Source organism: Metarhizium robertsii (genome assembly GCF_000187425.2).
Source record: "Metarhizium robertsii ARSEF 23 chromosome Unknown MAA_Scf_2, whole genome shotgun sequence".
In the NCBI taxonomy this organism is placed as follows: Eukaryota; Fungi; Ascomycota; class Sordariomycetes; order Hypocreales; family Clavicipitaceae; genus Metarhizium; species Metarhizium robertsii.
Window position 1 is genome coordinate 3,884,428 of NW_011942160.1, and position 25,411 is coordinate 3,909,838.

Sequence of the window (25,411 nt, forward strand, 5' to 3'; positions counted from 1 at the left end):
TTTTGCCCCCAACCGACTCCCCAGCTCCGTTGCTTCCATCGGCAACTTGCCCTGCCATTCTTTTCTGATCAACTTGCGATCAAGAAACTGGGGAATGCATCGATCGATTGAGTGTTAACCCGTCACCCATCTGTTGTCTCTCGTCTCCTGAAGCTCCCCGTCATCAACCCTCACCATGTTGAGGAATCCGCTCTGTAGAGCTAGTTCACAGGTGCTCCGCGGTGCTCGATGCTCCGCAGCTCTGTCAAGAAGCTCCATCCCGACAGTCTCTGCCCGAACGTCATCATGGAAGCTCGCCGCCGTCCGCCGTCCGCTGGCTGCGACGGCCGCGAGGTCCTACGCAACTGATGCCCTCCACTCGCCGCCGGACCCGAGTGACAACTTTCTGTCTGGAGGCGCTGCCAATTACATTGATGAGATGTACATGCAGTGGAAGCAGGATCCCAAGAGTGTTCACGTGTCCTGGCAGGTCTATTTCAAGAACATGGAAAGTGGCGACATGCCCATTTCCCAGGCTTTTCAGCCGCCGCCAAACTTGGTTCCAAACATGACTGGGGGCGTGCCCCGTCTTGCCGGCAACCTAGCACTTGATGATGGCTCTGATGTTACAAATCATCTGAAAGTGCAGCTGCTCGTCCGCGCCTACCAGGCCCGTGGCCATCACAAGGCCAACATTGATCCTCTTGGTATCAGGAACACTGCTGAGGGCTTTGGTAACATCAAGCCCAAAGAACTGACCCTCGAACACTATGGATTCACCGAAGCCGACCTTGACACCGAATATACCCTGGGTCCCGGTATTTTGCCTCGATTCAAACGCGAAGGCCGTGATAAGATGACACTCCGAGAAATTGTGGCCGCTTGTGAGAGGATCTACGCCGGATCCTGGGGTGTCGAGTTCATTCACATTCCCGATCGCGAGAAGTGCGACTGGCTGCGTGAGCGTCTCGAAGTTCCCCAGCCGTTCAAGTACTCCATTGACGAGAAGCGTCGCGTCCTTGATCGGCTTATTTGGAGTTCCAGCTTCGAGTCTTTCCTGGCAACCAAGTATCCTAATGATAAGCGGTTTGGGCTGGAGGGCTGCGAGACCCTTGTCCCTGGTATGAAGGCTTTGATTGACCGCAGTGTGGATTATGGTGTCAAGGACATCGTCATTGGCATGCCTCACCGTGGTCGTCTCAACGTTCTCAGCAACGTTGTGCGCAAACCGAACGAATCGATCTTTTCAGAATTTGCTGGTACACTAGGTGCTGAGGACGAGGGTTCAGGCGATGTCAAGTACCACTTGGGAATGAACTTTGAGCGTCCTACTCCGTCGGGTAAACGCGTTCAGCTCTCACTGGTCGCAAACCCTTCTCACTTGGAAGCCGAAGACCCTGTTGTCCTGGGCAAGACTCGAGCTATCCAGCACTACAATAATGATGAGAAGACCCACAGAACCGCCATGGGGGTTCTCCTGCATGGCGATGCTGCCTTTGCTGCCCAGGGCATTGTTTACGAATGTTTGGGTTTCCACTCCCTACCTGCCTTCTCAACTGGGGGCACGATTCATCTTGTTGTGAACAACCAAATTGGCTTCACAACTGACCCTCGATTCGCCCGCTCTACAGCCTACTGCACTGACATTGCCAAGGCTATCGACGCCCCTGTCTTCCACGTCAATGCCGATGACGTCGAAGCTGTCAACTTTGTTTGCCAGCTGGCTGCTGACTGGCGTGCCGAGTTCCAGCACGATGTTGTCATTGACTTAATCTGCTACCGAAAGCATGGCCACAACGAAACGGATCAGCCGTCGTTCACCCAACCCCTCATGTACAAGAGAATTCAGCAGAAGGAGCCTCAGATTGACGTCTATGTCAACAAGCTTTTACGAGAAGGCACTTTCACAAAGGAAGATATTGAAGAGCACAAACAATGGGTTTGGGGTATGCTTGAAGAGAGCTTTGACAAGTCCAAGGACTACACTCCCACCTCCAAGGAGTGGACTACTTCTGCGTGGAATGGCTTCAAGTCCCCCAAGGAGCTAGCTACGGAGATCCTCCCTCACCACGCTACTGGTGTGGACAGGAAGACTCTAGACCACGTTGGCGAAGTCATTGGCTCTGCCCCTGAAGGTTTCCAGATTCATCGTAACCTGAAGCGCATTCTTACCAACCGGACTAAGTCTGTTGTTGAAGGAAAGAATATTGATTTCCCCACCGCAGAGGCTCTAGCGTTTGGTACCTTGGTCACTGAAGGATACCACGTTCGTGTTTCTGGCCAAGATGTTGAGCGAGGCACATTCTCTCAACGTCATGCCGTCTTCCATGAACAAGAGAACGAGAAGACATACACCCCACTGCAGCACATTAGTAAGGACCAGGGCAAATTTGTCATCTCCAACTCCTCCCTGAGTGAGTTTGGTGCCCTTGGGTTCGAGTACGGTTACTCCCTGCAGTCACCCAATGCCCTGGTTATGTGGGAAGCCCAGTTCGGTGACTTTGCCAACAATGCTCAGTGTATCATCGACCAGTTTATTGCCTCTGGAGAAGTGAAGTGGATGCAGCGAACTGGTCTTGTTATGTCTCTCCCTCACGGGTATGATGGTCAAGGCCCCGAGCACTCGTCTGGTCGTCTGGAACGTTATCTCCAGTTGTCCAACGAGGATCCTCGTATTTTCCCGACTGAGGAGAAGCTTGCGAGACAGCACCAAGACTGCAACATGCAGATTGCCTACATGACAACCCCAGCCAACTTGTTCCATGTTCTGCGCCGACAGATGCACCGACAGTTCCGAAAGCGTAAGTCTACCCCCGGGCATTCATTTCAGTGCATTTTATGAACAACACCATCAACTAACATACGCTCAGCTCTTGTCATATTTTTCTCCAAGTCTTTGCTCCGCCACCCGCTCGCTCGCTCAAATATTGAGGATTTCAGTGGCAAGGATGCTGGCTTCCAGTGGATTATCCCTGATCCTGAGCATCAAACTGGTGCAATCAAGGCCCCTGAGGAGATTGACCGCGTCATTCTGTGCACTGGTCAGGTCTGGGCTGCCCTACATAAGTACCGAGCCGACAACAAGATTGACAACGTGGCTTTCACCCGCATTGAGCAGCTAAACCCATTCCCTTGGCAGCAGCTGAAGGAGAACCTCGACATGTACCCTAACGCCAAAACCATTGTCTGGGCTCAGGAGGAACCTCTCAACGCTGGTGCTTGGAGCTTCACCCAACCCCGCATTGAGACTCTTCTCAACCAGACCCAGTACCACGACCGAAAACATGTCATGTACGCTGGCCGTAATCCGAGTGCGTCTGTTGCCACTGGCGCGAAACATCTGCACAAGAAAGAAGAAGAGGATTTCTTGGAAATGGCTTTCACCGTGAAGCAGGACAAGCTGAAGGGCGAGTAAGCGACGAACAAATATTAGAATAATGGAACGGTTTCGTGAAGAAGTCCGATAGTGTCGCTGCGGAAGATTTAGAAATGGAGTTATGCCTGTGGTGCAGATGGCTTGAAAATGAAAAGGTAGGCTCCCCTTGTGTAGTATTTGTACCATAAAAATTACCCTTCCGAGGGCAACTATTATAGTAGTACCTGTACCATTGTTCCCATAGCGTGGCTTCGGTACGGTAGAAAATGGCATCTGTTTTGTTTGATCCTATGGAGATACGAATATGAGCATGTCTTGAAGCTTGATGGACTTAAGATAGCAGTCGACTTCTCTTGCCGGGTGATATGTGCCATTGACGGTATGCTCTATCTCTACTCATATACACTGCTCCGGACCTCCCGCCCTCGGCGCATCATCCACCCTGACTTGCCACGAGCGGACTATACCATCGTCACCAGTAGTCACCAGCATCTCCTCCTCTCCTCGTTTCTCAGAGCCAGCATCATAACGCCGACACCAGGTTATATGGTTTACTTCGAATGGTCCATGAGAATTGGGTATTGTAGTTAGCAATTCCCACGTTGTCGGAGATGGTGCCATTGTTGAAGGCTGCGCATTAGACATGCTCGGCATGACAGAGCCATCAATACAGGCAGTATTGTCATGCTGCCCTTCAGAGGCTGTCACAGATACAGACGGGGTGTCAGCTTCTTTGTAGAGAGCAACCTTGCCGTCCCTTCCTGTGGTGGCAACCAAGCCGGAATCCTTGCTCCAAGTGACAGAGTATACATCTCGATCGTGAGCCGTGGGCAAAACAGCAGCACATGTCCATTCCTCTCTCAGAGACCTCCTCATGGTGTTGGGAATGCCCCCAAGAGAACTTCGGCTCCCCGCCCCGAATCCATCGTTGTCTTCTTGGCCCTCTGGATCTTGCTGGAGCGTCCACAGGCGCACCGTCCCATCGGCAGAGTAGCTAAGTAAGCGTGGGAAGCGGTCGTTGTTAGGCCGCGGCTCCCATTCAATACCCCAGACGGTTCCTTCGTGGCCTTCCAGAACCGCGACACAGACCCATTCGCCATCACCGTCCTCGCGCCATATACGGACGGTGTTGTCGTAGCTGGCGCTGGCAAGGACGTCGGAGCTGTACTGGCGGCGAGAATTCCTCCCCGGAACATCTGGACACCAAGCCACGGCTTTGACATCTCCCTCGTGCTCATTAAGCACGGCAACGGTTTCCCACTCGTCGTCTGTTTCGGATGCGCCAATGTCCTCCCAGATCCACACGGACTTGTCGCGCGAACAGGTGGCAAGGTATGCGCCGGACGGTGCAAACGCACAGCCTTTTATCTCCGAGTCGTGGCCTTCCAGAACCAGTGTGAACTCCCAGTCCTTGTCGCCAACATGGCTCGTCTCGTCGCTGTCGGCGCTTCCCACCTTTCTGCCCAAGGCTGTGATTTCTACCTCATTCTCATCCGGAGGTGCCCCAGCGGTCGCCGCTGTAGAGTCGCCGTCCCAGCGCCATAGTCCCGCGGTAGCATCAAAGCTTCCGGACACGAGGCACAGCTTATGAGGCTGTAGGCCAGGCTTCCAGGCTACGGATCGAACGGATCGGGTATGGCCGCCGGTTAGGTTGCTATGGCACGAAAGCGTGGACAGAGAAAACACGGTGACGGACTTTGCGTGGGCTGTCGCAATCAAGGGGAGGGTCGGGTGCGGTATTGATGCCCATGCTCGTTCATGGAGATCAGGTTGGAAAGGTTGGATCAAGGTAATGGTAGCCGTCGTTGACGAGCAACGTGACGCTGCGGGGGACATTTTCAGGGTACACGATTCAAGCGGTTCAAGGGTCGTTTGCGGGCTCGTGGATAGATTGATGACAGAGGGGACCCGAAGGCTTCCCCAGCATTCGACTGTAGCGGTCGGATCGAGCCAGGGCAGCTGGAATGGCGGAGATGGCGTTGTAAACGCGAAGATGGAAGGCTTGAGGTGTTCGCCACGGTGGAATAGGTACTCTGTACTTTGCAGTTCAATCCTGAAGTCGCACACACTGCGGCCATCAAATTGCAGTTCTGGACCTGTTGCCCCGCTGATAAGATACGACCGAGTAAAGTAGGAAGGGATTGCGGCACGGCACATCTAAACTCGACCATCCCGTACGTTGACATTCAGGATTGCGCAAAGAAAGTATTTATTTAAAAAAAAAATTGTGATTTCTATAGAGTATATTTATTTAATCGTTCCGTCATCTACATCGAAGCTTTCTAGCATCATTGCACCCCTCATATACTGTCCAACCTCGACTCCATCCATGCATGTCCGCGTTGGTTGGTGATTCACCTCCATACATATTAGCCACGCCTAGATCTGGTTTAAACTCTTCAAACTCTCAGCAAAATATTTCTTGTCATCCTTGTCACTCTCCCAGATTGGCACCCTTCCTCCCTCGTGCTTTCCGGGGCAGACAAACCCATATTCCAATTAGGAAAACCAAGACTGCCAGAATAATAGGCTGCAGCACTCCAACGCCATGACCTTCTGCGATGGCACCAACAGCAAATGGCAAGACAGCAGCGCCACCGCCTCCAATGGCAGACGAGAACCCAATAGCACTGATATGATACTCACTAGGTAGTACTTGGGTTGCAACGACGATGGCGGCCGGAAAGAGCGGCCCCAGAAAGAAACCCAAAGCCGATACGAACAACATTGCACCGACTGTGGTGGGAATTAACCAATATGCAAGTTGAAAAGCAATGCATAATACTAAATATGCGGTGATGGCGAGCCTCTCTCCAACCCGACCCGTGACGAAACCTAAAACAATCCGGCCAAGTGATAAGCCGAGCCAGAAGAGTGTGGCAGTGACGCCGGCCAGAAGACCGTCGGCATGTCTCTCTTCCATCATGAAAGTTGGGATCCAACCACCTAGACTAACCTCCGCACCGGCATACAGGAGTAAAAAGATGGCGATTAGCCATGTGACGGGCTCTCGGAGGACCGTGGCCGTCCTTGCTCCTCCACCAGAGCCCCCTTTGTGAAGCTTCTCGCGGTGCGCTGCTCCAGTAGCACCCCAAAAAGCCCACAGTCCAAAGGAAAGCTCAACACACACAACCAAGATGAAAATGTAGTAGAAAGAGTACCAGGGCATCTTCAGCTTGGCCACCATCGTCGACGAAATGATAGGTGCCACAGTTGCGCCGAGACCAAACGCCCCATGAATGATGCCCAGCAGCTCGTTGGTTTGGTGCATGTTGCCGACCCACGCATTGTAAGCGCTGTCTTCAATACCACTTCCAAATCCAGTGAACATGAAGAGTATGGGTAGAAGAGGAAATGGCGGACGAAAGACTATTGGAACATATCCAATGAGGCGGAAGAGCGGGCCTAGGAATGCGATGCCTCGCTGGCCAACCTGATAGTGAATCCAGTTATTCGACAGTGCTGCGGTAACATATCCAAGAAACGGCACTATGAATATTGTTGAGACAGTGGTATGGTTTATATCATAGTATTCTTCGATCTAGTGAGGGTCAGCTTCGTTTATTTATGTCACATGGTAGGTAGACGCGACCATCTACACACAAGGCCAACTCACATATGGGAGAAGAGCCTGGTGTTACGAGAAAAGAAGTCGTGCGTATCAGCATATCATACAATTCTTCGAGTCAAGATGGAATAGAATGAGCCGTGCAATCGGTTTTGATACATACGCCGATGCAGCCGTCATGCATGCCCATAACGAAAAATGACAAATTGACCGCGCAATATCGATACATGTTGATTCGTGGATTGTTCCATGCTTCACGACGGGGGTTGTTATCGACTTCGCAGCTGTCTGCGTCATCTTGGAGATCATCACCAGCTACTTCAGCACCATCTTCTGTGTTTCGCAAGAGACTGGCAGCGGCCGACTCGTTGTCGTGGGATAGTTGGTCTTCGTTACTGTCCTGGAAACCCGTCCATCTGGGCACAGGCGTAGAGAGTTGAGGGCTCGCCATGTCGAGAGGCAACGGCTATACAGAGACACGGAAAGAGGGCAAAGCTTGGATGGTCTGTTAAATAAATATAAAGAAAGTGGGCGAAGAAAGGACAGATGTGCCGATAGTAGAGGGCAGTATTGTGTCCTATTTCACCAAGCATTCAAGTCATCTTTGCATTTGGCGATCCGATAGTGTGGTTTCTAGATGACTATGAAATGCGAGTGAATGTCCGGCCAGACAGAACGAATCGGGATGATGGAATACGGTCGGCGTGGTTACCGGACGCATCCCACGTACATACATACTTAGGCATAGGAACCCATGTCGCAAAGCAAGTTGGAACTTGGGCGCCTCCACATATGCTGCATGTTGATACGAGGCTCCATGATTGAGAGCGATGAGGGACCCCCTCTTTCTTCCTAGTTTCTTGGGCAGGTGCTTTGTAACTACTCCGTACCCATCCCCGATAACGGGACATGGAAAACAAGACCTCAAGTCCTGGTGGTCCAGATCTTAACCGCCCAGAGATGTGTGTCTTCATCATCGTTACTTGACTTGACTGGGACAACTTGATCCGCCATGTGCCTGGATCCCACGTGACTGCCTATAACCTTTCATCTGTGACGGAGGACACATCAGCCGCCATCAGTTTTCAACTTGTTCTGGCGGCTCCTCCGAAAAGTGACATTTGTCTCTCAGCCATGTCACTCACCACCATGAGGCCATCACGTACTACCACACAGCGAATCTTTGGGCATTTCCGCATACCACGGGCTGCAACAATGGCCGCATTTACTGTGCATCGTACTAGGACAAGCATAAACTCCGCCATGTCGTTCTCATTTCGCGAGCGCACAGTTCTTCTCTTCCTGTGTACCATGCCCATACTCCACACGATTAGGGAACTCCGGGTCGCCATCTGGTGCCGCTCGCCTCCTTTCTGCACCCTTTTGACTGGTGACCACCCTTAGTGAGCACCTAGAGTAAGGTTGTCTTCCTATGTCAGGACTGGTCCCTGTTACATTCGATGGAGCGATTGAGAACGACGCCGCCTGTCTTGGTCCCAAGACTGTCCATGGCCTGGGTCTGGTACGTGCATGTCAGCTGCCCGCCCCTTCCTTCCACTAGCTCGGCCTCTTCGCCCTTCAATGTTGATACATGTATTAATTAATCGGGCTGAGCTTACCGCCAGCTGGCACATCATGCCACAGCCTCCGTAGAGACCGACAGCAGTCGCAGTCACTGAGCAGCTTCTGCGCCGGAAAACAGCTTCTGACTCGAATCAATTCTGGGCTCTATTGCTACTTACTGCTCTTTAAATTCTTCCAAGGCTACTGCTCTTGCCGCAGCCTCCGCCTCTTCTTCTTCAGACAGTCTTATTGCCATCGTCATGTCTAGCCGTCAAGTAAACCGGCTCGACTCAAGCCGCTTGTCAGACCGTCATCATGACTACTACGCCTCGGAACGCCAGTCTGGCAGAAGTGCCACGTCCAAGGTGCCTGACCAGGAGAATATCCCCCAGGGCTTGAATGAGTCTTATTATCGGGAGACCGCCGCCGCACTTGGAATGCCCATGGACGACGGGTCTCGTTCTCATTCAGTGCCGCTACCGACTTCTGCCGTCGTCCGCTATCCCCGGTCTCCATCGATTTCGTCTTCTAGATCCTCCTCTCGCTCCTATTGCAGTGTGTCTCGCGACAATGAACACAGCCCTGGTTCGGTGAATCAAACTCGCGGTATAATCCAAAGCAATTTCTCTCAAACGAGGGCAGGAATCGGAGCTGGTATTGTTGGAGCTGTCATCGGAGGACTTGTCGCCAAACAGGCTTCTGAAGCAGCATTTCGCCACAAGCAAAAGCAAACTGGTCGCCCACGTCGCCACAGCTCTGAGACCATACCCCGTATGGCGTCTACTGTGCTTGGTGCTGTAGCCGGTGCGCTGGGCGCAAATGCCGTGACCCATAGATGGGAAGATGCCAGAGAAAGGAACAGGAGTCAGCAATTAACGGGGGGAAAACGGTATGACCGAGAAGATGACACGACCCACTACGATACAGGAAGACTACAAGATTGGAATCACGCAAATGGCAAGGGATATCTTTCTGACGCTCATGACTACCACCATGTATACCGCAGAGAGCGGCAACAAGATGACCACCACTCAAGACGACGTCGCATTGAAGAATCACAGCTCTATCACTACCGAGACTAGTCATCGTCAACTTGTTCACCATACCTACAATTTAAAGCACACGTCCTCAAAGATTAGTATTTCAAATGCGAGCTTTCTTCAATATCTTGGGTCTAATTCTTATAAACAGCTGTTGCTTGTTCTCGTGGCACTTTATTCAAGCTACCGCCAGGCTTAGAGAAGCTGCATTTCGATCAAATTAATGCACACCATGCTATTATTAAACATCCTCTGGAAGCAATATTGTACCCTTTGAGAGCCAATCTTACTTTATTTAGTTGATGAAGAATGAGAAAAAAATTGAGATTCTGCATATAATTATCTGAACACATGCTCTTGCGCGGTTATTTAGTGACGTTACTTGTCCCGACAAGGTTGGGTTGCCTGTAACCTCTGTCCTCGACAAAAATCTGTGCTTTATTCCTGAAACCCTATACAAAGATGCCATCGACGTATCAACAACTTCATACAACAAAAAACAAAAAGAAGAGGAAGAGGAAGAGAGACAGAAAGGAATAGACCACGCAGCCAATCAGCCACCAAGCTGTGGTAGTCATTTCTCTTTCTGAAAATCTTGCACTACCTAGTAAGTTAATGAGAATCCGCCAAAGCGAGGAGACCCTTTCTGTGTACTATGGCGAGACGTAACCCACTTTGCGCTCGACTTCATCGTCGCAAATCTGCATGATGGCTGTTCTGCCAACCAGTACTCCCAGGAATGGTTGACCTAGTGTGTCTCCCTACAGGCTCATGCTTTGCACACTCCCTCTCGACGATCATTCTGAAAAACCGACCTATTTCGGCCAGGGCTAGCTGTTGAGCGTTAGAAACGTTCATCATGTCAAACAGAGATTGAGAGTCGATTAACTGCTTCGCAATAACGGAGTCTGGTTGGCAGAAGGTGCGAACACGCATAGCACGAGCATTCACCTTCATGGAGTGAAGAAGGCCCATTATCTCTGCCGGGTTATTTTGTCGTCGTCCGTAGAAGTTGAATTCCTTCAGGTGTAAGGCTACCAACTCTAGCTGGGTTTCTAGGTCGTAACGAAAGCTGATTACTCTTGGCCGGCCTTGTTGGATCCAGGAGTCTGATGTCTTTTTGAGATTGTCAGGTAGCAAATGCCCCTTTTCGAATTCAGCGGTGATATAATCGTTCATGGCAGAAGTTAAGTGAAACTCCAATTCACAGTAGAGTAAACTTTGCTCTCGAGCATCCAAGGATATAGTAACATGGGATGAGTTCGTCAAATCTGGCGATGAGAGATTTGATCGTCTATTCGACGTGTTCAGCTCCGCTGTCTAATTCCCTATCAGTTGGTCTCTGACCTAATTCATGTATTTTATCACTATACGCACCACGTCCTTTGCGATTTTCTTGATGCTGTTTAGGAAAAAACCAAGTTTCTTTACTTGCGGCTTCTTCTCATCGTCATCGGCTTTGCCTGTGCACTCTAGCCACCCATTTTGACCAATCATGGTCTTCTCACCTTTCCTTGTTGAAGGGAAGTTTTGTCCCCGAAAGTAAAGAGGTAATGGTGAGAACTGTGGACTCGGTTCAATCATTCCGGTCAGATGTTGTGGAACCTCATGCCGAGTCACCCTGGAAAAGGCCTCATCTGACGCTGGTGATGGGACGCTACACGAATCTATGGGGTCGGGTGTACTTTGAGATCTTTTTTGTCTTTTCATAAGACTCTGATGTCTCTTTGGGTACTCTGGACGAGCGTCCGGGGCTCGAATATTTGACCACGAATTGTACATGTTGAGAATAGCCCTGTTTACTTGTTGCCCCGGACTCTCATAGTCAGTTGTATACATTGTATGCTCGGTCTTCCCAGAACACATGTAACCACTGCTTCCAGGTCCGGGCCGGTCGCCCTCTTCAGGTTTCTTCTTTTCTGAGGGCTGTTTTTCGGGCAAGATCTCTAAGCCAGAAATCGACTCTTGTCTGGAGTGATGGATATGGGACTGTTGCACCTGCGTGATTGTATTTATTGGAGGCGGAGGCGTTTGGTTCCGACGCTGAGCCAAGCTTCCAACACGAAGTACCCTATCCGGGTTCTTCGGTGCCATTTCAAGGATAGTGGGAAAGCCTTCATCAGCATGGTTCCCGCCACCTTTCCGTTCATGTGCCAGTTGCGCTTCATTCCTATCGCAAATTTCACTCTTCGGGGCCAGGGGCGTTGGCATCGTTGGCACCGCTGGCTTCTGCGTTCTGGTAGGGCTTTTATCGACTGTATGGGTAATACTTGGTTAAGAGTTGGTCAGTAAATATGTCTTGCATGGGGTCATAATTGATCCGAAGAGTCCACCTACGCCTGGGTGACTTTGTTCATCTGTCGTTCGGTTAAGTTAACGCGTATGGTCAACGGCTGTCGGGCACGGCGCTTCCCAGGCGAACTGCTATGAGACTTTGTTACTACATATACTCGATTCGGCGTCGTGGGTGACGTTGATGGCGGCTGGCCACTGCGGTCAGCAGTGCCTAGATTTGGTTCCGGCTCCTGGGGAGCCATTTAGGTGTGTCTGCTCAGCGCATGCAGTACATGCGGCAGATCAAGATGAATATCAGACTATGTTCATGTAATGTCGCGATCTAACTGCAGTACGCGGGCTTTGGAGGTAAACAAGTCCCAGGACACGAGCAATGCAGTGCTCCGGTAAGGTTCGCAAGTCAATTTCAACAGGCGGCACAGAACTGGCACGAGCTGGTGCATATTATTGTTGTTTGTTTTGCTATAAAATGGGAAGCACAGTGCACCTATTAATTAGTCTGCCAGCTGGCCGCAGCGGCTCTGGCAGCTGGCAGCAATAAAGAAGAGGATAGATACACCCACGTTGGGTCTGGTTGCCAACTTCTTGCAAACCAAGCACTAATAAAGGCAACTAAAAGTCAACCCCGTGTGCAGCCCATTCAAGATGAATTTCCGGTATCAGTCCAGTCCCAATACTACATACCTACTTTACCTAAGGTACCTACCGGGTACTCGAGTGCATAGGATACAGAAGATGCCGCTGACTGACACCTCGCCTCGTGTCCTCGAGTGCTGTGTACTTAAGTACTTTATGAACGCCCCTACCATCAGGTTGGAATCCTTTCGGCGGCCGCAATGAGAGACACAGCAAGTAGTGTCAAGTACCTACCTAGGTAGGTACTTACTTAGGTAGCTGACCAAAGTCTGGCGTACTTATACGTTGCTACCACTTTCAACACAAGTACAGAGTACTTGAGTATGTAAGTACTTAAGTACTTACTTAGTAAGTAGCTTTAATATATGGTGGTCTAGGCTTCGTGCTCGTGATGATGTTGGGTTGCTCAAAAACACCAGTCGACATGTACAAGTTATGCAGTTGGCCTGTGCGGACGAGGTCAACTGTCCAGATGGTCAGCAATGCAGCATGACGGACCGTGTCGGTCATTTCGGCCACCGGCTCCACTCCTCTACCCCTCCACTGCCTCGACATGCCGATGTCAGATCCCGAGACCACACCGTCACGGCGCCTAATAGCACTGCTTCTTTATTATTTGGTCATCCTATTAGTAATATTAAATTTCATGCGCTCCCCGCCATTTATCCCTGGCTTCCCCACAGATGATGGAGGGAACGTGTATGTACTTAAGTATGTAGTCGCCAATACGAAGAAAAGTACTTTTGCATTCAATCTGCAGTTGGGATATGACAAGACGGTGATGAGCAAGAGAACAACCCCGGAAACGCATCATTGTAAAGCGAAGGCTCCACGTGCACTATTCATCATGCTGAGATTCCACCAAGACTCACAAACTCGATAGCGAGGGCTGGAGGATCGCGCATATAACATAACGTTGGACGAGTGCTGCACAGTCTTCTTGCATTGAGCGAGGTCTAGGGGGGGAAGTATTGAATGTGTCGTTCTGCTTTGATTGGCTGTAAGCTCTAGTTTACCGTTGCAGCCGCTTGTTTGGTGCTGCCAATACTCTATAAGTTCAAGAAGTCTCTGGAGCCATTTTGACTCCCGTTTCCTATTCCCGCGTCTTGCCCTACCTACTACATGTGATACGTACATACGAAGTATGTACTATTAGCAACCAACCGTTGACCCATTCTCCACGTTCATTTACAGCATCCGCCCCCGCTGCTGTTCTATTGGTTGACCGGAGCCCTGGCTTCCTCTTGTCTGATGCCACCAGGCCCAACTGGAACTAGTCCATGACAGCATCCTGAAGCCGCCATTTCTCAACATTGAAAAGTCTAAAGTGTTGAATCCCTCCCGTGTTCAAGTGCCATTCCCGCCCTGGGTGCCGTGTCTGCACCCATCCGATCCGTGCTCTCGGGGGAGTGGCGCGGCAACCGTTTTATCTGTACGGATCATGGAGCAGGTACATGTAAGCACATGTAGGCATCCAGGCACCAGCTAGGCACCTCCCTACTTTATCTACTTACCTAAGTACTTTAGGGCACTTCCTCAAGCAAGGTGCCGCCGGCCTTGCAACTTGCTCGGGCAGTGTGCCACTGCTACCGTGGTCAAATATCTGTCCGGGCTTCGGAGTTGGGAGTCGGGAGCTTGCGCATTTGCCAGCCAACTGGTATTACATGTATGTGATCGGAAGTTCGGAGTATTCTGCACTCTTGACCAAAATCGTGTACTCCCACATCCACTGCACCATTGAACCGCGCCTTCTTCGTTCATAAATACAGCTCTGCACCTCGTACGCCTCGGTCTGTCAATTCTGGTCTACTCAACCTACCAGACTCAACTCTAGAACCCCCTGCTGCATTCTCTCTACCATAGCAAAGTATTTCAGTTGTCACTGACAGTCTCCAAGACTCTCCTTCTGAAGGCGAGCGTACAGAGTCAATTACTACGACATCACACCCCGACACAACGCAACTTTCGCATTCCTGGCATTCGTCTATTTCCCAATTTTCGACTGTATTGACTCACCCTGGTTGCTGTCATCCTTCAGACTACCATTTCTTGCCCCTCCCTCTCCTCCTTTCTTTAATACCGATCACTTCCTGTGCAAGTGCTTTTCCCTCCAGCTCACTGGTAGGCACTATGACTGAACCCGCTGTCGAAGGAAAACCTTTTCAATTATATGACATTGGTATGATTTCTGACTTGGCTCCAGACCACTCTCTATTTTCGCAAAATGTCTCGTGGTCTGCGATGATGCCTGACGCTAACTCCAACGATTGTAGTCATCGTGGGGGCTGGCCCAGTCGGGCTAATGCTCTCTACCTGCTTGGCTAGATGGGGCTATCGAGTAAAGCATGTCGACAACCGCCCAGAGCCGACAAAAACTGGACGAGCCGATGGCATCCAGCCTCGGTCGTTGGACCTCCTTCGAAACATGGGACTGAAGACGGGCCTCATGGCTCACAAGCCGGCTCGAGTTTACGAAGTTGCCTTTTGGAACCCAGACAAGTCCGGTGACGACATTGTTCGAACCGGAACATGGGCGAGTTGTCCAAAATTTATTGATGCCCGCTATCCTTTCACCACATTGCTACACCAAGGACATATCGAAAATGTTTTCATCAATGATCTCGAGAAGAACGGTGTGCTGATACAGCGGCCATGGACCATTACCCACTTCGAGTCCGACGAGCAAGAAAACCCTGAGTACCCCGTGCGTGTTGAGTTGAAACATGTAGATGGGACCACCACAGAAACAGTCCGGGCTAAATATCTATTTGGTGGCGAGGGATCGAGGTCCTTCGTACGTCGGCTGCTAAACATCCAAGTCAAGCACATCGATCCTATACAGCATGTATGGGGAGTTATGGATGGCGTTGTCAAGACAGATTTTCCTGATATCAAGGTACGTGACCCAGAATTTCTTCAGTGGACATGTGATTGGTGTGTGGCTAATCTAGTCTGGTCATGGCAGATGAAATGCACGATACACAGCCACCACGGTTCCATCATGGTCATCCCCAGAGAAGACAACATGGTTCGACTCTATATCCAAATCGCGTCTTCAGAGGAACCGGATTGGAATCCAAGAAAGACAGCTACGTCAGAAGAGGTGCAAGAGACGGCGAAGAAGATCCTGCATCCGTATACGATAGATTGGGAGCGCGTCGAATGGTATTCAGTGTACCCCATTGGGCAAGGAATCTCGGACAGGTACAGCCTAGACCAGCGCGTATTTCTGGGTGGTGATGCATGCCACACGCATAGTGTAAGCCCAATCTATCTCTCCCCTATACGGAACCCGCATACCTAATGTTGCCCTGAGAAAGGCTAAGCGCTAACGAAGTCCATTGGCAATACTCATACAGCCCAAGGCAGGTCAAGGCATGAACACCGCCTTTCTAGATGCTCTCAACCTGGCCTGGAAGATACACGCTGTCGAAGGAGGCTTTGCACACCGCGATCTGCTCAAAACTTACGAGATAGAGCGCAAAGGGGTCGCGGAAAGTCTGTTGGACTTTGATAATAGATATGCAAAGTTGTTTTCCCAGCGGCCTCCTGCGGCCAAGGAAGTAGAGGCAGCCACTGAGGGATGCCCCGCAAACCGCGGCGAGGCAGAAGAAGACGACTTTGTTAAGATGTTTAAGGAATCGTGTGAGTTTACCAGCGGATATGGCGTGGCTTATGGGCCGAATGAGGTAAATTGGTCAGTGAACCATCAGGCCAACTCGACTCTTATTCACCCTGAAGGCACCAAGCTCCGAACGGGTCATATATTCATCAATTCCGACGTTACACGAGTGGTGGATGCAAATGTAGTACATTTGGAGCAGGAGATACCGCTCAATGGCTCATTCCGTATTTTCATCTTTGCCGGAAATCCAGCCGTTACTCACACTGCCTTGCAAGACCTCGCCAATGGTCTCGGTGCGGAACGCTCTTTCTACGGCGCATATGCCAGAAAAGATGTCGACACGGTATCACACCATGAGCGACACAATCCACACAGCTTGTTCTTCACCATTTGCACAATATTTGCCGCCAAGCGATCGAGCATTGAAATATCCAAGGATGTACCCCGGCTTCTAGCACGATATCGGGATCACATTTACGCCGATGATATATGGGATCGGAGGGTGCCCAATTCCAGAGCCTCGGCCCATGCCAAGATGGGTTTGGACGAAGAAAGAGGTGCTGTGGTGGTGGTTCGCCCCGATGGTTATGTTGGCGTGATTGTGAGTCTCGTGGAGGGAAGTGGAACGGTGAACGCGTTGAACGAGTACTTCTCAGCATTCTGCAGCAAGAACCTAGTAGCAGGTACTTCCCAACTGTAGGATAATGGATCGTTCATGTGGCAAACATCGATATCATGGTGTTCACTATGTTGAAGGCGAGGGGTGCATGGGTGACGACGAGCATTTGACGGAGGACGGCCCTAAGCGTAGCTGAAGACTTAATAATTAGAACATGAATCTTATTGCTGCGGTACAGCGGCTCTTTGGTTTCATATGAAAGAGCCGCGCATAGAAGACTCGCACGCGAGAATAGATACATTGATGCCGCTACAATCAACATCGTGTTTGACCATATCCTCCCGTCGTTATCTCAAAAGTATTCAAGTAGTAGTGGTTCTGAATTTTAACGCTGAAGCGAATGGAGGATATCAAAGATGTGAAATACGGTTTCGACTTGGAGTGTTTATAATATACTCTATACCTTCTTAGTATTCGAGTATCTGAGACATAACTGGATCCGATGGGCCAGGCCAACATGAAGCCCGAAGCTGCTGCTCATATACATAATACAGGCTTGGCGGTCAAGTTGCATCGGACACAATCGGAATTCGTGTCTGCCATCACGATCGATCTCAGACCTTGAGTTCCCTGGTCCCCGGCATGTGCTAACTACCATGTGCAGACTTCTCAGGATCAGTTTCTGCCAATCAGAATAACAGTTCAGAGAGTCTGAGGGTGCGAGGGGCAGCGCAGGCAGCACCAGACCAGACCTGGGAGGGGCAGAGGCGCTATGTAGGGCCTGGCTTTTCCACTGTCACTGGTTGGTTAACCTCCATGTGGACATGAAGTCTGCATGCATGTGTGTTCTGGTCCAGCTTGGTCCTTAACTCATCGCCCCGAGGTTCTTCCAGGGATAAACCACACCCACTAAGCCCAGCAAATCCTCCATCCAACAAGGCATTTTGGACAGCTTCAAGTTGGTCACTGGCCCTCCCAGCGAAGCTGCGCGCCCCAACGCCAGCGCCTCGCTTAGACTTACCCTTTTCTTGAACTTTCTCGCCTGCAGCTCGGTTACGGCCTCATTTTAACTTTCGTCCACGCGCCACTCAATAACAACGCGCTCGCGACGCAACAGCTCGTCCACGTCGTATAGCAAGCTCCTAACGCGACTTCCACTCGAGCTTTGGATCTCTCCATTTTCATCTTCTCTTGCGACTTTTCATCACTGCTTTGGTAGGAACTACTTCTTTTACTTTTGCTTTATAGCTCACCCGCGCTTTACTTTTTCGATTGCTATCGTCGCTTGCGACCGCTACTACTACAACTATCGTATTGCTTCGAACCGTCTTCGCTTGATCGTCCTCTCGCCATCACGACTGCCCCGGCTTTCTTAGGCAGGTTCAAAGCATCGAATTTCATATCTCGTCATCCAAGCTTGACGCTGTCACTAAGACAAAATGTCCGGGTCCCAGCAAGGCTGGCTCTCCTCCTTCTCGTCACTTCCTTCCCTGATATTCCCGCCCGTTTCTTGGTTCATCAACGGCTCCCCAGACGGTTCTTCGGGCGCCCCCGCGAATCTCTTGCCAGTCGTTTATTCGGAAAGCACCTTGGACGACGCAGAAGCTTCCGAGACCGCTGCCGATACCCCTTCGAACTCTTTTGCTAATTCTGATGCTTCGTTTGTTGATCACGAAAAAAAGAGACTCCCTGTTTGCTTGCTTTTTGAACGAAAATTTATTCGTGCTGACCGCCCGCGTAATATTAGACGTCCTTGGTTGCCTCGATTCCCCAAGCTAAAGAGACATTACCCCCCGGTTGAACGCATTCAGACCGAACGAAGCCCAAAGGCCAACACTAATCCTCTACACTCGTACCGAAAGCCACGATCCTTTCCCAGACAAAGATTCTTGGCCGATACTATCTATCCTCGACTTGAACCATCCGATCCTAGACAAAAAGATATTTGTTTTGCGTTGTCTTCTCTGCATAGACAGCGGGCACCCCAAGAGCCAAGTCCTGCACCACGAGCTCTTCGCCCCTCCGAGTACCCGAATACAGTATTTGTTGAAATCAATGGAATTCGTACAAACAAACGTCGCGCTGAAGACCTCGAGGTTGATCTGGTTGCTGCCATTCAAAACTCGACTCATACCAATCCTCCATCATCTATTTCTATCTCTCGCACAGGGTTTTTCCCGGAGTCCGAGTCCAAGTTCCAGGAAGAAATCCAGGTAAGTGTATTCCAAACACAGGTTCGACATAAACTTACACTTACTCTCTCCCGCTGCAGGCGCACATGTCCCACGCAAAACCTCTTCCAGAACTCATCACCGGGATGATGACCAACATCTTGTCCACCTTCTCAGATCTGACCGGTATATTCAGCCGACTTTGTACGTACCTCGTTTTCGTTGCCTGCTTTGGCTTGATACATGACGCTGACATCTGAACCAGTGTATAATCAAGCCTACGAAGTGTCCGAGTCTCGTTCCTATATTCAGATCAAAGATCCATCCGGTCTCGATGTCGCCAAGAAGCGCGTCAAGCTCACTTCTGAGAAATCTGACTTCCAATGGTTGGATCGAGATGGCCTTCACTCACTGCTCTCCCGCTACAGCCACTTTTGTCATTGCTTTGACAAAGCCAGCTCTATCCTCCTTGCTCATCCGTCGCGTGCAGAGATGAACAAACTCCTCAAACCACTCTTACCGGTCTTGGCGGATAACGCTGATGATCTCAACGCGCTCAGCTCAGGATGCGATGGCGTGGATCTCTGCAGATTCTGGTTTTACTCATGGCGGTCGATGATGACTTATTTGAACACTGTCTATGAAATTGGCAGTTTCATCAAGATGAAGAATAAGCACCATAGAGTGCCAACGGTTTGGCCAAACTCTCCCTCATCAGAAACGCTGGAGACGGCGGCACGAATCAGGAGGTTTCTATCCGACCCAAGCCTTTTTGTTGTGTTGAAATCCATTCTTGAACTGAGCGACGAATTGGTGAATTATCCTATACCAGCCGACATGATTGATCGAGTGGTCCTCGACATGGCAGCAGTTCAGCACAACATCGTCCTGCCAAGTTATGTGCAGTCTGAACATTTTCACGAACGACTTCTAGAGTATTTCCCGCCTCCTCAACGAGTGGACCCAGACTACGCCTGCCCAGTCCTCCCCGGAGCCTTCCCTGAGGCTGATTCAGAGTTTCACGATGTCGGCTTAGTGGACGAGCCTGAAGTTCCCCCTTTGCCTTCGCTAAGCGTTGAACCACCTCCTCGCATCTCCAAAAGGGGTTCAACCAAGACTGACCGCTTGAGAGCTGAATTTTTTGCGGCCGAGATATCTCGTCTCACACCGGAGGAATTCCAGACGAAGTACTGCGGACCAAGCGACGATCACCGCAACATAGAAAACGACTACAGCACAGATTTCATCGCAAAGAAGCCACTCACAACAGCCCATGTCGGAGTTGTTAGATCTATTCTGAAGGACCGCAAAGCGCCGAAGCGGCTCACCATGACACGCGCCCCAAAGGCCGTGCGTTTTACCGAAGGCACTATCACTCCTCGGCAACGAACGCATCTGGGACTGGACATTCGCAGACTGCTTCCCAGCTCTGATCGCGCTACTGATCCAGTTTTCATTGGTAAAATTAAGCTTGGACAGTCGGGGCCTGCCGATGATAAATTGGATGTAGATGAATGGGAATATCTCCGGGCTCAACAAACAAATCGACATGTCAATTCAATTTTTCATGGGGCTAAAATATCGAAGCATAAGCCGCCCGCCAACGACGCTATTGATCCCTCGCTAGCGATCGAGAGAATGCTGTCAGTTCCGTCCATCGAGTCACTAGCCATCAGCGACGACACCAGGGCTGGCATTGCCATTAAGAAAGAACAGGCCGCCCAGCAAGCAGCAGAAGACGCAAGGAAGTATGCCGAGGAGCGCGCCCGTCAAGAACTTGAAGAAAAGCTCGCCAGAACAGGGGGTCTTCGAGCTCCAGAGCAGCCTCTCGTATCACCACTCAGTGACCACTGGCAAGAGCGGGCTCAAGATACTCTCCGCAAATCACCTCGAACTACGCTGGCAAAAACAGGAGACGGCATTGATCTCAGACGACACGACTTCGCCAAAGTCGTGAAAGCTACAGAGTGGCTTAACGATGAAATCGTCAATGGCTGTCTCAATTGGCTGGACCAATCCATTAATTCGGCTGCTGGCATTAAGGATGTCAAGAAGAGCACCCGCAAGTGTCTTGCGATGTCCTCCTTCTTCTTTAAATTTTTGCGGGAGAACGGATTCACCAAATCCGAAAGAACTCTCCGACGCCATGGGGTGGAAAAAAAGAACTTCCTCCATGTGGATACCCTGCTTCTCCCCATTTGCGAGAGCTCACACTGGACGCTCCTCGTCATTCGACCAAGCAAAAAGACGATAGCACATATGGATTCCTTAAACCCACGAGGTTCACAAACATACATTAGTTTGGGTTTAGGGTGGCTCAAATACATTCTGGCGGAGACCTTTGTGGAAGATGAGTGGAAGGTGACACAACACGAAGCACCAGTACAAACCAATGGGTACGACTGCGGTGTACACACCATCACCAATGGGATGTGCGTTGCATTGGGCCTGAATCCAATTGACAGCTATACTACAGAAGACATGCCACAGCAACGTCTCAGACTGGCCAGTATGCTTTTGAACGGGGGTTTCACGGGAGAGTTCGACCTTCGTGTTTACTAATGTCTTTCCTCCCTTACATCATTATGTTCTGTCTGCCTCCTTTTGTTCTCAACATTTATTATGAGGCCTTTCTATTCTGTGTCCTTCGCTACTTTTTTTTGTGCAACCGCATGTATGGCACGGTGTTCGGGAGGAGTTTTGCATAATTAGATACCCGAAGTGGCTAAGTGGTTTTCAGTTGACTAAATGAATAAAAGCAACCAAAATTGAAGTTTGATGTTTCCAGCTGTTGCTTTTTCGTGACTGGGATGCAGAGCAGCTCTGGTGGCATGATTGACTTGTCTGCTTATGGCGATTGGAATGGCGCAGAAAATTTCTCTCATTGCCGAGGACAAGACGCCGCGTGCTACTCAATAAACAGTACTTTTTGGTGTTTGTTCCGATTTCGACGCGTCCGACGCAAGCCGCAGCATTTTTAAATGGGTCCCATCCGATCCGAGCATGGCTATGTTGAAGCTTAACAGGGAGGGGATGTGTTGATGTATTACTTGGGAATCAGCCGATGCGGAGAGGAGGTGTTGATTCTATCAGTACAGCTTGTTCTGGGAGTCTTGGTCTTGTCCCAGTTATCGTAGCTCAACCGACATGCAACGTATGACTACGGTTTATACATGCATTGTACGTTCGGCGCATCTCGCACCGGAAGGCTATAAAAAGGGGGGAAGGCTTCCCGATCGAATCAAGTGGCTCTCGGTTCTTGGGGCTGGCGCTCCATTGTCGGCCGATCTCCGCGTGTGCGTCGGCATGGCCGTCCAGAGTGGAGATTGGACGAAGATTGAAAACACCCTGGTCCCGGAGCCCTGTGAAAAACCTGGCAAAACCTAGTCATACGCCCAGGGCAGCCAAGGCGGGAAGGGTTCTAGAAAATCAGCTGGTTGGAAGTTTTGCTAGGAAATCTGTCGAGGCGTTGCGGCTGCATCGCGGTGTTGCCGACCGGCGTTGAAAAATCAGATCAATTCATACGAGCCCAGCGCTGTACGAAGGACCAAGGCGAAGGCGAACATGAGTCGTATTGTGCATGCGCGAGATGCTCCGATGACTCGATAGTCCGTCCATCTCAGCTGTCTGCTAGGGCCCTAGGGGTATCAGAGAGGGGAAAATGCACACGATTTTTTTTTTTTTTTTTCGTCCAAAAAAAAAATTAAAAAAAAATTAGCGCGACATGTATCGGTGCAAATAGCGCAATTACCCTGGGCTGTATATGTACCTACTCCGTACCTAAGGTACCTCATGTACTCCGGACGGACATGGACATGAGTCCAGGATCGACTTCGCAAGTTGCTAGTCTAGTGCAACGGCCGGAGGCCATGAGATGAGAAGAAGCCAGAGGATTCAGTCTGGTGTTGCACTCCAACTGGAGCTTGTTACTCCGCTTGCTCAAATGAGAGAGAGAACGTGGACCGTTACTCGGCCGCATGCCGGACCTGGCGCTACGTGCAACGGACATTCAGTCTCTCGGCCGGGCTCTGTCCCTTAGCTCATGTCGATGGTCTGGGGATTTGAAGCTTGCGGGAGGCAACAGAATTGACAAAGTTCCCTTCCTTGTAATACCGCACCAGTAGCCCATGCAGATCTGCAATATATCGACTAGACTTCCGGCGAGGCAAAGAAACTGTAAAGTAGGTAGCGGAGGCGTGGCAGGCATAATGTCATGCCATGTCCCGAACGGACGAGCGTAGCAGCTTGCTGCACGCACTCGTCAAGCCGTAGCACCATGTCTAGCTTAAATGATGCGGTAATCGTGATCATTCACATTCACGTTGTGTGACGGTCTCTTTTGCCCTCTTGCCACTGCATAAATCCAGGACAACTAGTAAGTCAACTACGAGAGTGTGGCGATGTGACGCCAGGGTTGCAGAAAACCATGCTCGGGAAGATCACTACCTAGTAGGTAGTTATCAGACCATGGTTTCCGTCCAAAGGCATTCATTCATTGGCGAGCAACCCTTCCCAGAGGCTTTGGGGGAAGGGGGGCAATGGGAGGGGATGTGGTATTAACAGGTCAATGTGGTTTTTCTTCTTCGCTCGTTTGCGGCATCAAGAAAGCTGGGAGCGGGAGAGGCTGTCGACAGTCCTCCAGCGTGAGTTTGTTGACTGTATTAGTCGATAGCTTTCACTCAAGGTTCACGTGAATATGCATAATTTACTCTCAAGTACGCAGCAGTTCAGATGCAGGTAGACGCCGCCCTAATAAATATGTAAATTACTAGTAGTAAAACCAAATAAAAAGGAGGGGCCCCACCAAATGTTTCAATGTTTCAGCGCTGTCAAACAGTCCAAGTAAAGTAATCTCAACACCTGAGATTGCAAAAACTCGGCAAGTTTTCTCGCGGCGTTTTGGCCGTGAGCGAGACAGGGCTGTGGTTCTACGACCTTGCCGGCGCGGCCAGCCCCATGCCAAATCGGCCTCCTCGTCATTCGACTGGAATGGAGCAAGGATAGGAAAAGAGTCACAGGAAGCCAGACGCGATTTTTAGCAAGTAAGTTACATACTCCGTGCGGAGTACGTCAAGGGCCAATCACCTTACTTGAATGATGCCACTTGCCTCAGTGTGACCCGCGCGCCTCTTCCAGAGAAGCTTCTGCCCCATATTAAAATATCAAACCTAGACGTGACTGGATAGCAGACGACCAAGTACGGAGCTAACGGAGTCGAGGACTTTCCCCCCCCTTCCTTTAGTCTCTTAGTACTAGTCATATGTTGTGCTACATTGTACAAACATAGTACATAACAACAGCAGGCGATCGTGTCCTTGCCAGCATCCACTTGGGAACTGGTTTCTAGCGCCATTCTAGCGCGTAATGACGACCTGCAAAAAATCACTTGAGCATCTTTGAAACAGGCAAACGTCGGGGGAAGCGGGGCACTAAATCCACTGGCGAGTAAGGCCCATGTCAGTCAGGTTCAATCCTCTCTGCCTGCTTAGCTTGCTTGATTGCGTGAGTCGTTTGTCGAGTTGGATGACAGTGTGCATGCAATTACCGCAAGTATATTGGCTTGAACAGAGTCCCAAATGCCGTCGGCCACGTGTAAATCTTCAAAAGAGTAGCTGCCAACGAGGCCACTGCCGTCAATTTGCCGTCAATGGAGCGGGCGCGAAGAACGGAAAACGTCACACAAGATGCGCAAGATGAAATAAGTACAATAAATATGTACCTTTGTGCCCTCTGCCCGCCAGTTTTATGAACCACAGGCTGGCCATTCACGTATTACATGCGTGTTTCTCGCTCGAGTTTGCGAAACATTGAAACGGAATTTCTACTTGGAGCTAGTCATCCAGATTGAAAAGGCTGTGTGATGCCAGATCTGTGCGACACAGCTATATGTATGCCTCGGACACTAACAATTTCTATCAACTAACTGATGCCAGTTGCCGGCGACGACGGTATACCGCCGGAAAAAGGCCACATGCACATGGGTTTTACATCTTACGATGATCATGCTCTCAGGTGGCGGGATGTAACTCTTGAATGCAGGCTCTTCTCCATTCTCCATACGGAGTACGTACTTAACTTCCATACAGCTTGGGGCCAGTGTGCTCACTCGTACGGGAGGGGGAGGGGGTTCACATCATGGAATGCAAAGTCGGTCCTCGTCCCGGAAGCTTCAATGTTGAACCCAGCAAACAAATCTTCACGTTTCAGAACCCCCCCGCACCTTCGCCCTTGTTGCCCCAAGACACGCAGCACACACCACGCCCCTTGCCGGCCGTTCAATCGTGGTTGCAACTGCGGTGGCGTGCATGACGAGAATTGAGGGCTCGAGAGCCTGTCGCTGGGCTAAGGTGGCCGCCGGCAACGTTGGATGAAAGAGGACGAGCCACCAGGCCCAAGTACTCCATACCTGCATGTCAATAACAACCAGGAACGTGCTCAAGTACCTTGGTACCTGGGCAGGCATGAACGCATGGCCTCGCGTGCGAGGCTCCAGTATACAAGCGGTTCGTGCATGGGCGGTGGGCAGTGCTGTTTGCCTT

The 25,411-nt window shown here is 50.5% G+C and overlaps 7 protein-coding genes across 7 annotated transcripts; 4 read left to right on the forward strand and 3 right to left on the reverse strand.

Moving 5' to 3' along the window:
- Positions 1-175: 175 nt before the first annotated feature.
- MAA_05310 (2-oxoglutarate dehydrogenase E1 component) lies at positions 176-3,394 on the forward strand (the record flags this gene model as incomplete). Its single annotated transcript, XM_007823308.1, has 2 exons — positions 176-2,780; positions 2,850-3,394. The coding sequence occupies 2 exons, from the start codon at positions 176-178 to the stop codon at positions 3,392-3,394; spliced, it is 3,150 nt and encodes a 1,049-aa protein (XP_007821499.1).
- Positions 3,395-3,751: 357 nt separating this feature from the next.
- Positions 3,752-5,191, reverse strand: MAA_05309 (WD40 repeat 2; the record flags this gene model as incomplete). The annotated part of the gene is made up of 1 exon (XM_007823307.1): positions 3,752-5,191. The coding sequence occupies one exon, from the start codon at positions 5,189-5,191 to the stop codon at positions 3,752-3,754; it is 1,440 nt and encodes a 479-aa protein (XP_007821498.1).
- A 598-nt stretch (positions 5,192-5,789) lies between these two features.
- MAA_05308 (Major facilitator superfamily domain protein) lies at positions 5,790-7,374 on the reverse strand (the record flags this gene model as incomplete). Its single annotated transcript, XM_007823306.1, has 2 exons — positions 5,790-6,896; positions 7,087-7,374. 2 exons carry the CDS (start codon positions 7,372-7,374, stop codon positions 5,790-5,792), a joined length of 1,395 nt encoding a protein of 464 aa, XP_007821497.1.
- A 1,372-nt stretch (positions 7,375-8,746) lies between these two features.
- MAA_05307 (uncharacterized protein) lies at positions 8,747-9,568 on the forward strand (the record flags this gene model as incomplete). The annotated part of the gene is made up of 1 exon (XM_007823305.2): positions 8,747-9,568. The coding sequence occupies one exon, from the start codon at positions 8,747-8,749 to the stop codon at positions 9,566-9,568; it is 822 nt and encodes a 273-aa protein (XP_007821496.2).
- A 645-nt stretch (positions 9,569-10,213) lies between these two features.
- On the reverse strand, positions 10,214-11,737 carry MAA_05306 (uncharacterized protein; the record flags this gene model as incomplete). The annotated part of the gene is made up of 2 exons (XM_007823304.1): positions 10,214-10,846; positions 10,904-11,737. 2 exons carry the CDS (start codon positions 11,735-11,737, stop codon positions 10,214-10,216), a joined length of 1,467 nt encoding a protein of 488 aa, XP_007821495.1.
- A 2,850-nt stretch (positions 11,738-14,587) lies between these two features.
- Positions 14,588-16,782, forward strand: MAA_05305 (FAD binding domain-containing protein; the record flags this gene model as incomplete). Its single annotated transcript, XM_007823303.2, has 4 exons — positions 14,588-14,636; positions 14,731-15,353; positions 15,423-15,716; positions 15,817-16,782. 4 exons carry the CDS (start codon positions 14,588-14,590, stop codon positions 16,780-16,782), a joined length of 1,932 nt encoding a protein of 643 aa, XP_007821494.2.
- Positions 16,783-18,140: 1,358 nt separating this feature from the next.
- MAA_05304 (Ulp1 protease family protein) lies at positions 18,141-21,434 on the forward strand (the record flags this gene model as incomplete). The annotated part of the gene is made up of 3 exons (XM_007823302.1): positions 18,141-18,914; positions 18,974-19,076; positions 19,138-21,434. The coding sequence occupies 3 exons, from the start codon at positions 18,141-18,143 to the stop codon at positions 21,432-21,434; spliced, it is 3,174 nt and encodes a 1,057-aa protein (XP_007821493.1).
- Positions 21,435-25,411: the final 3,977 nt, after the last annotated feature.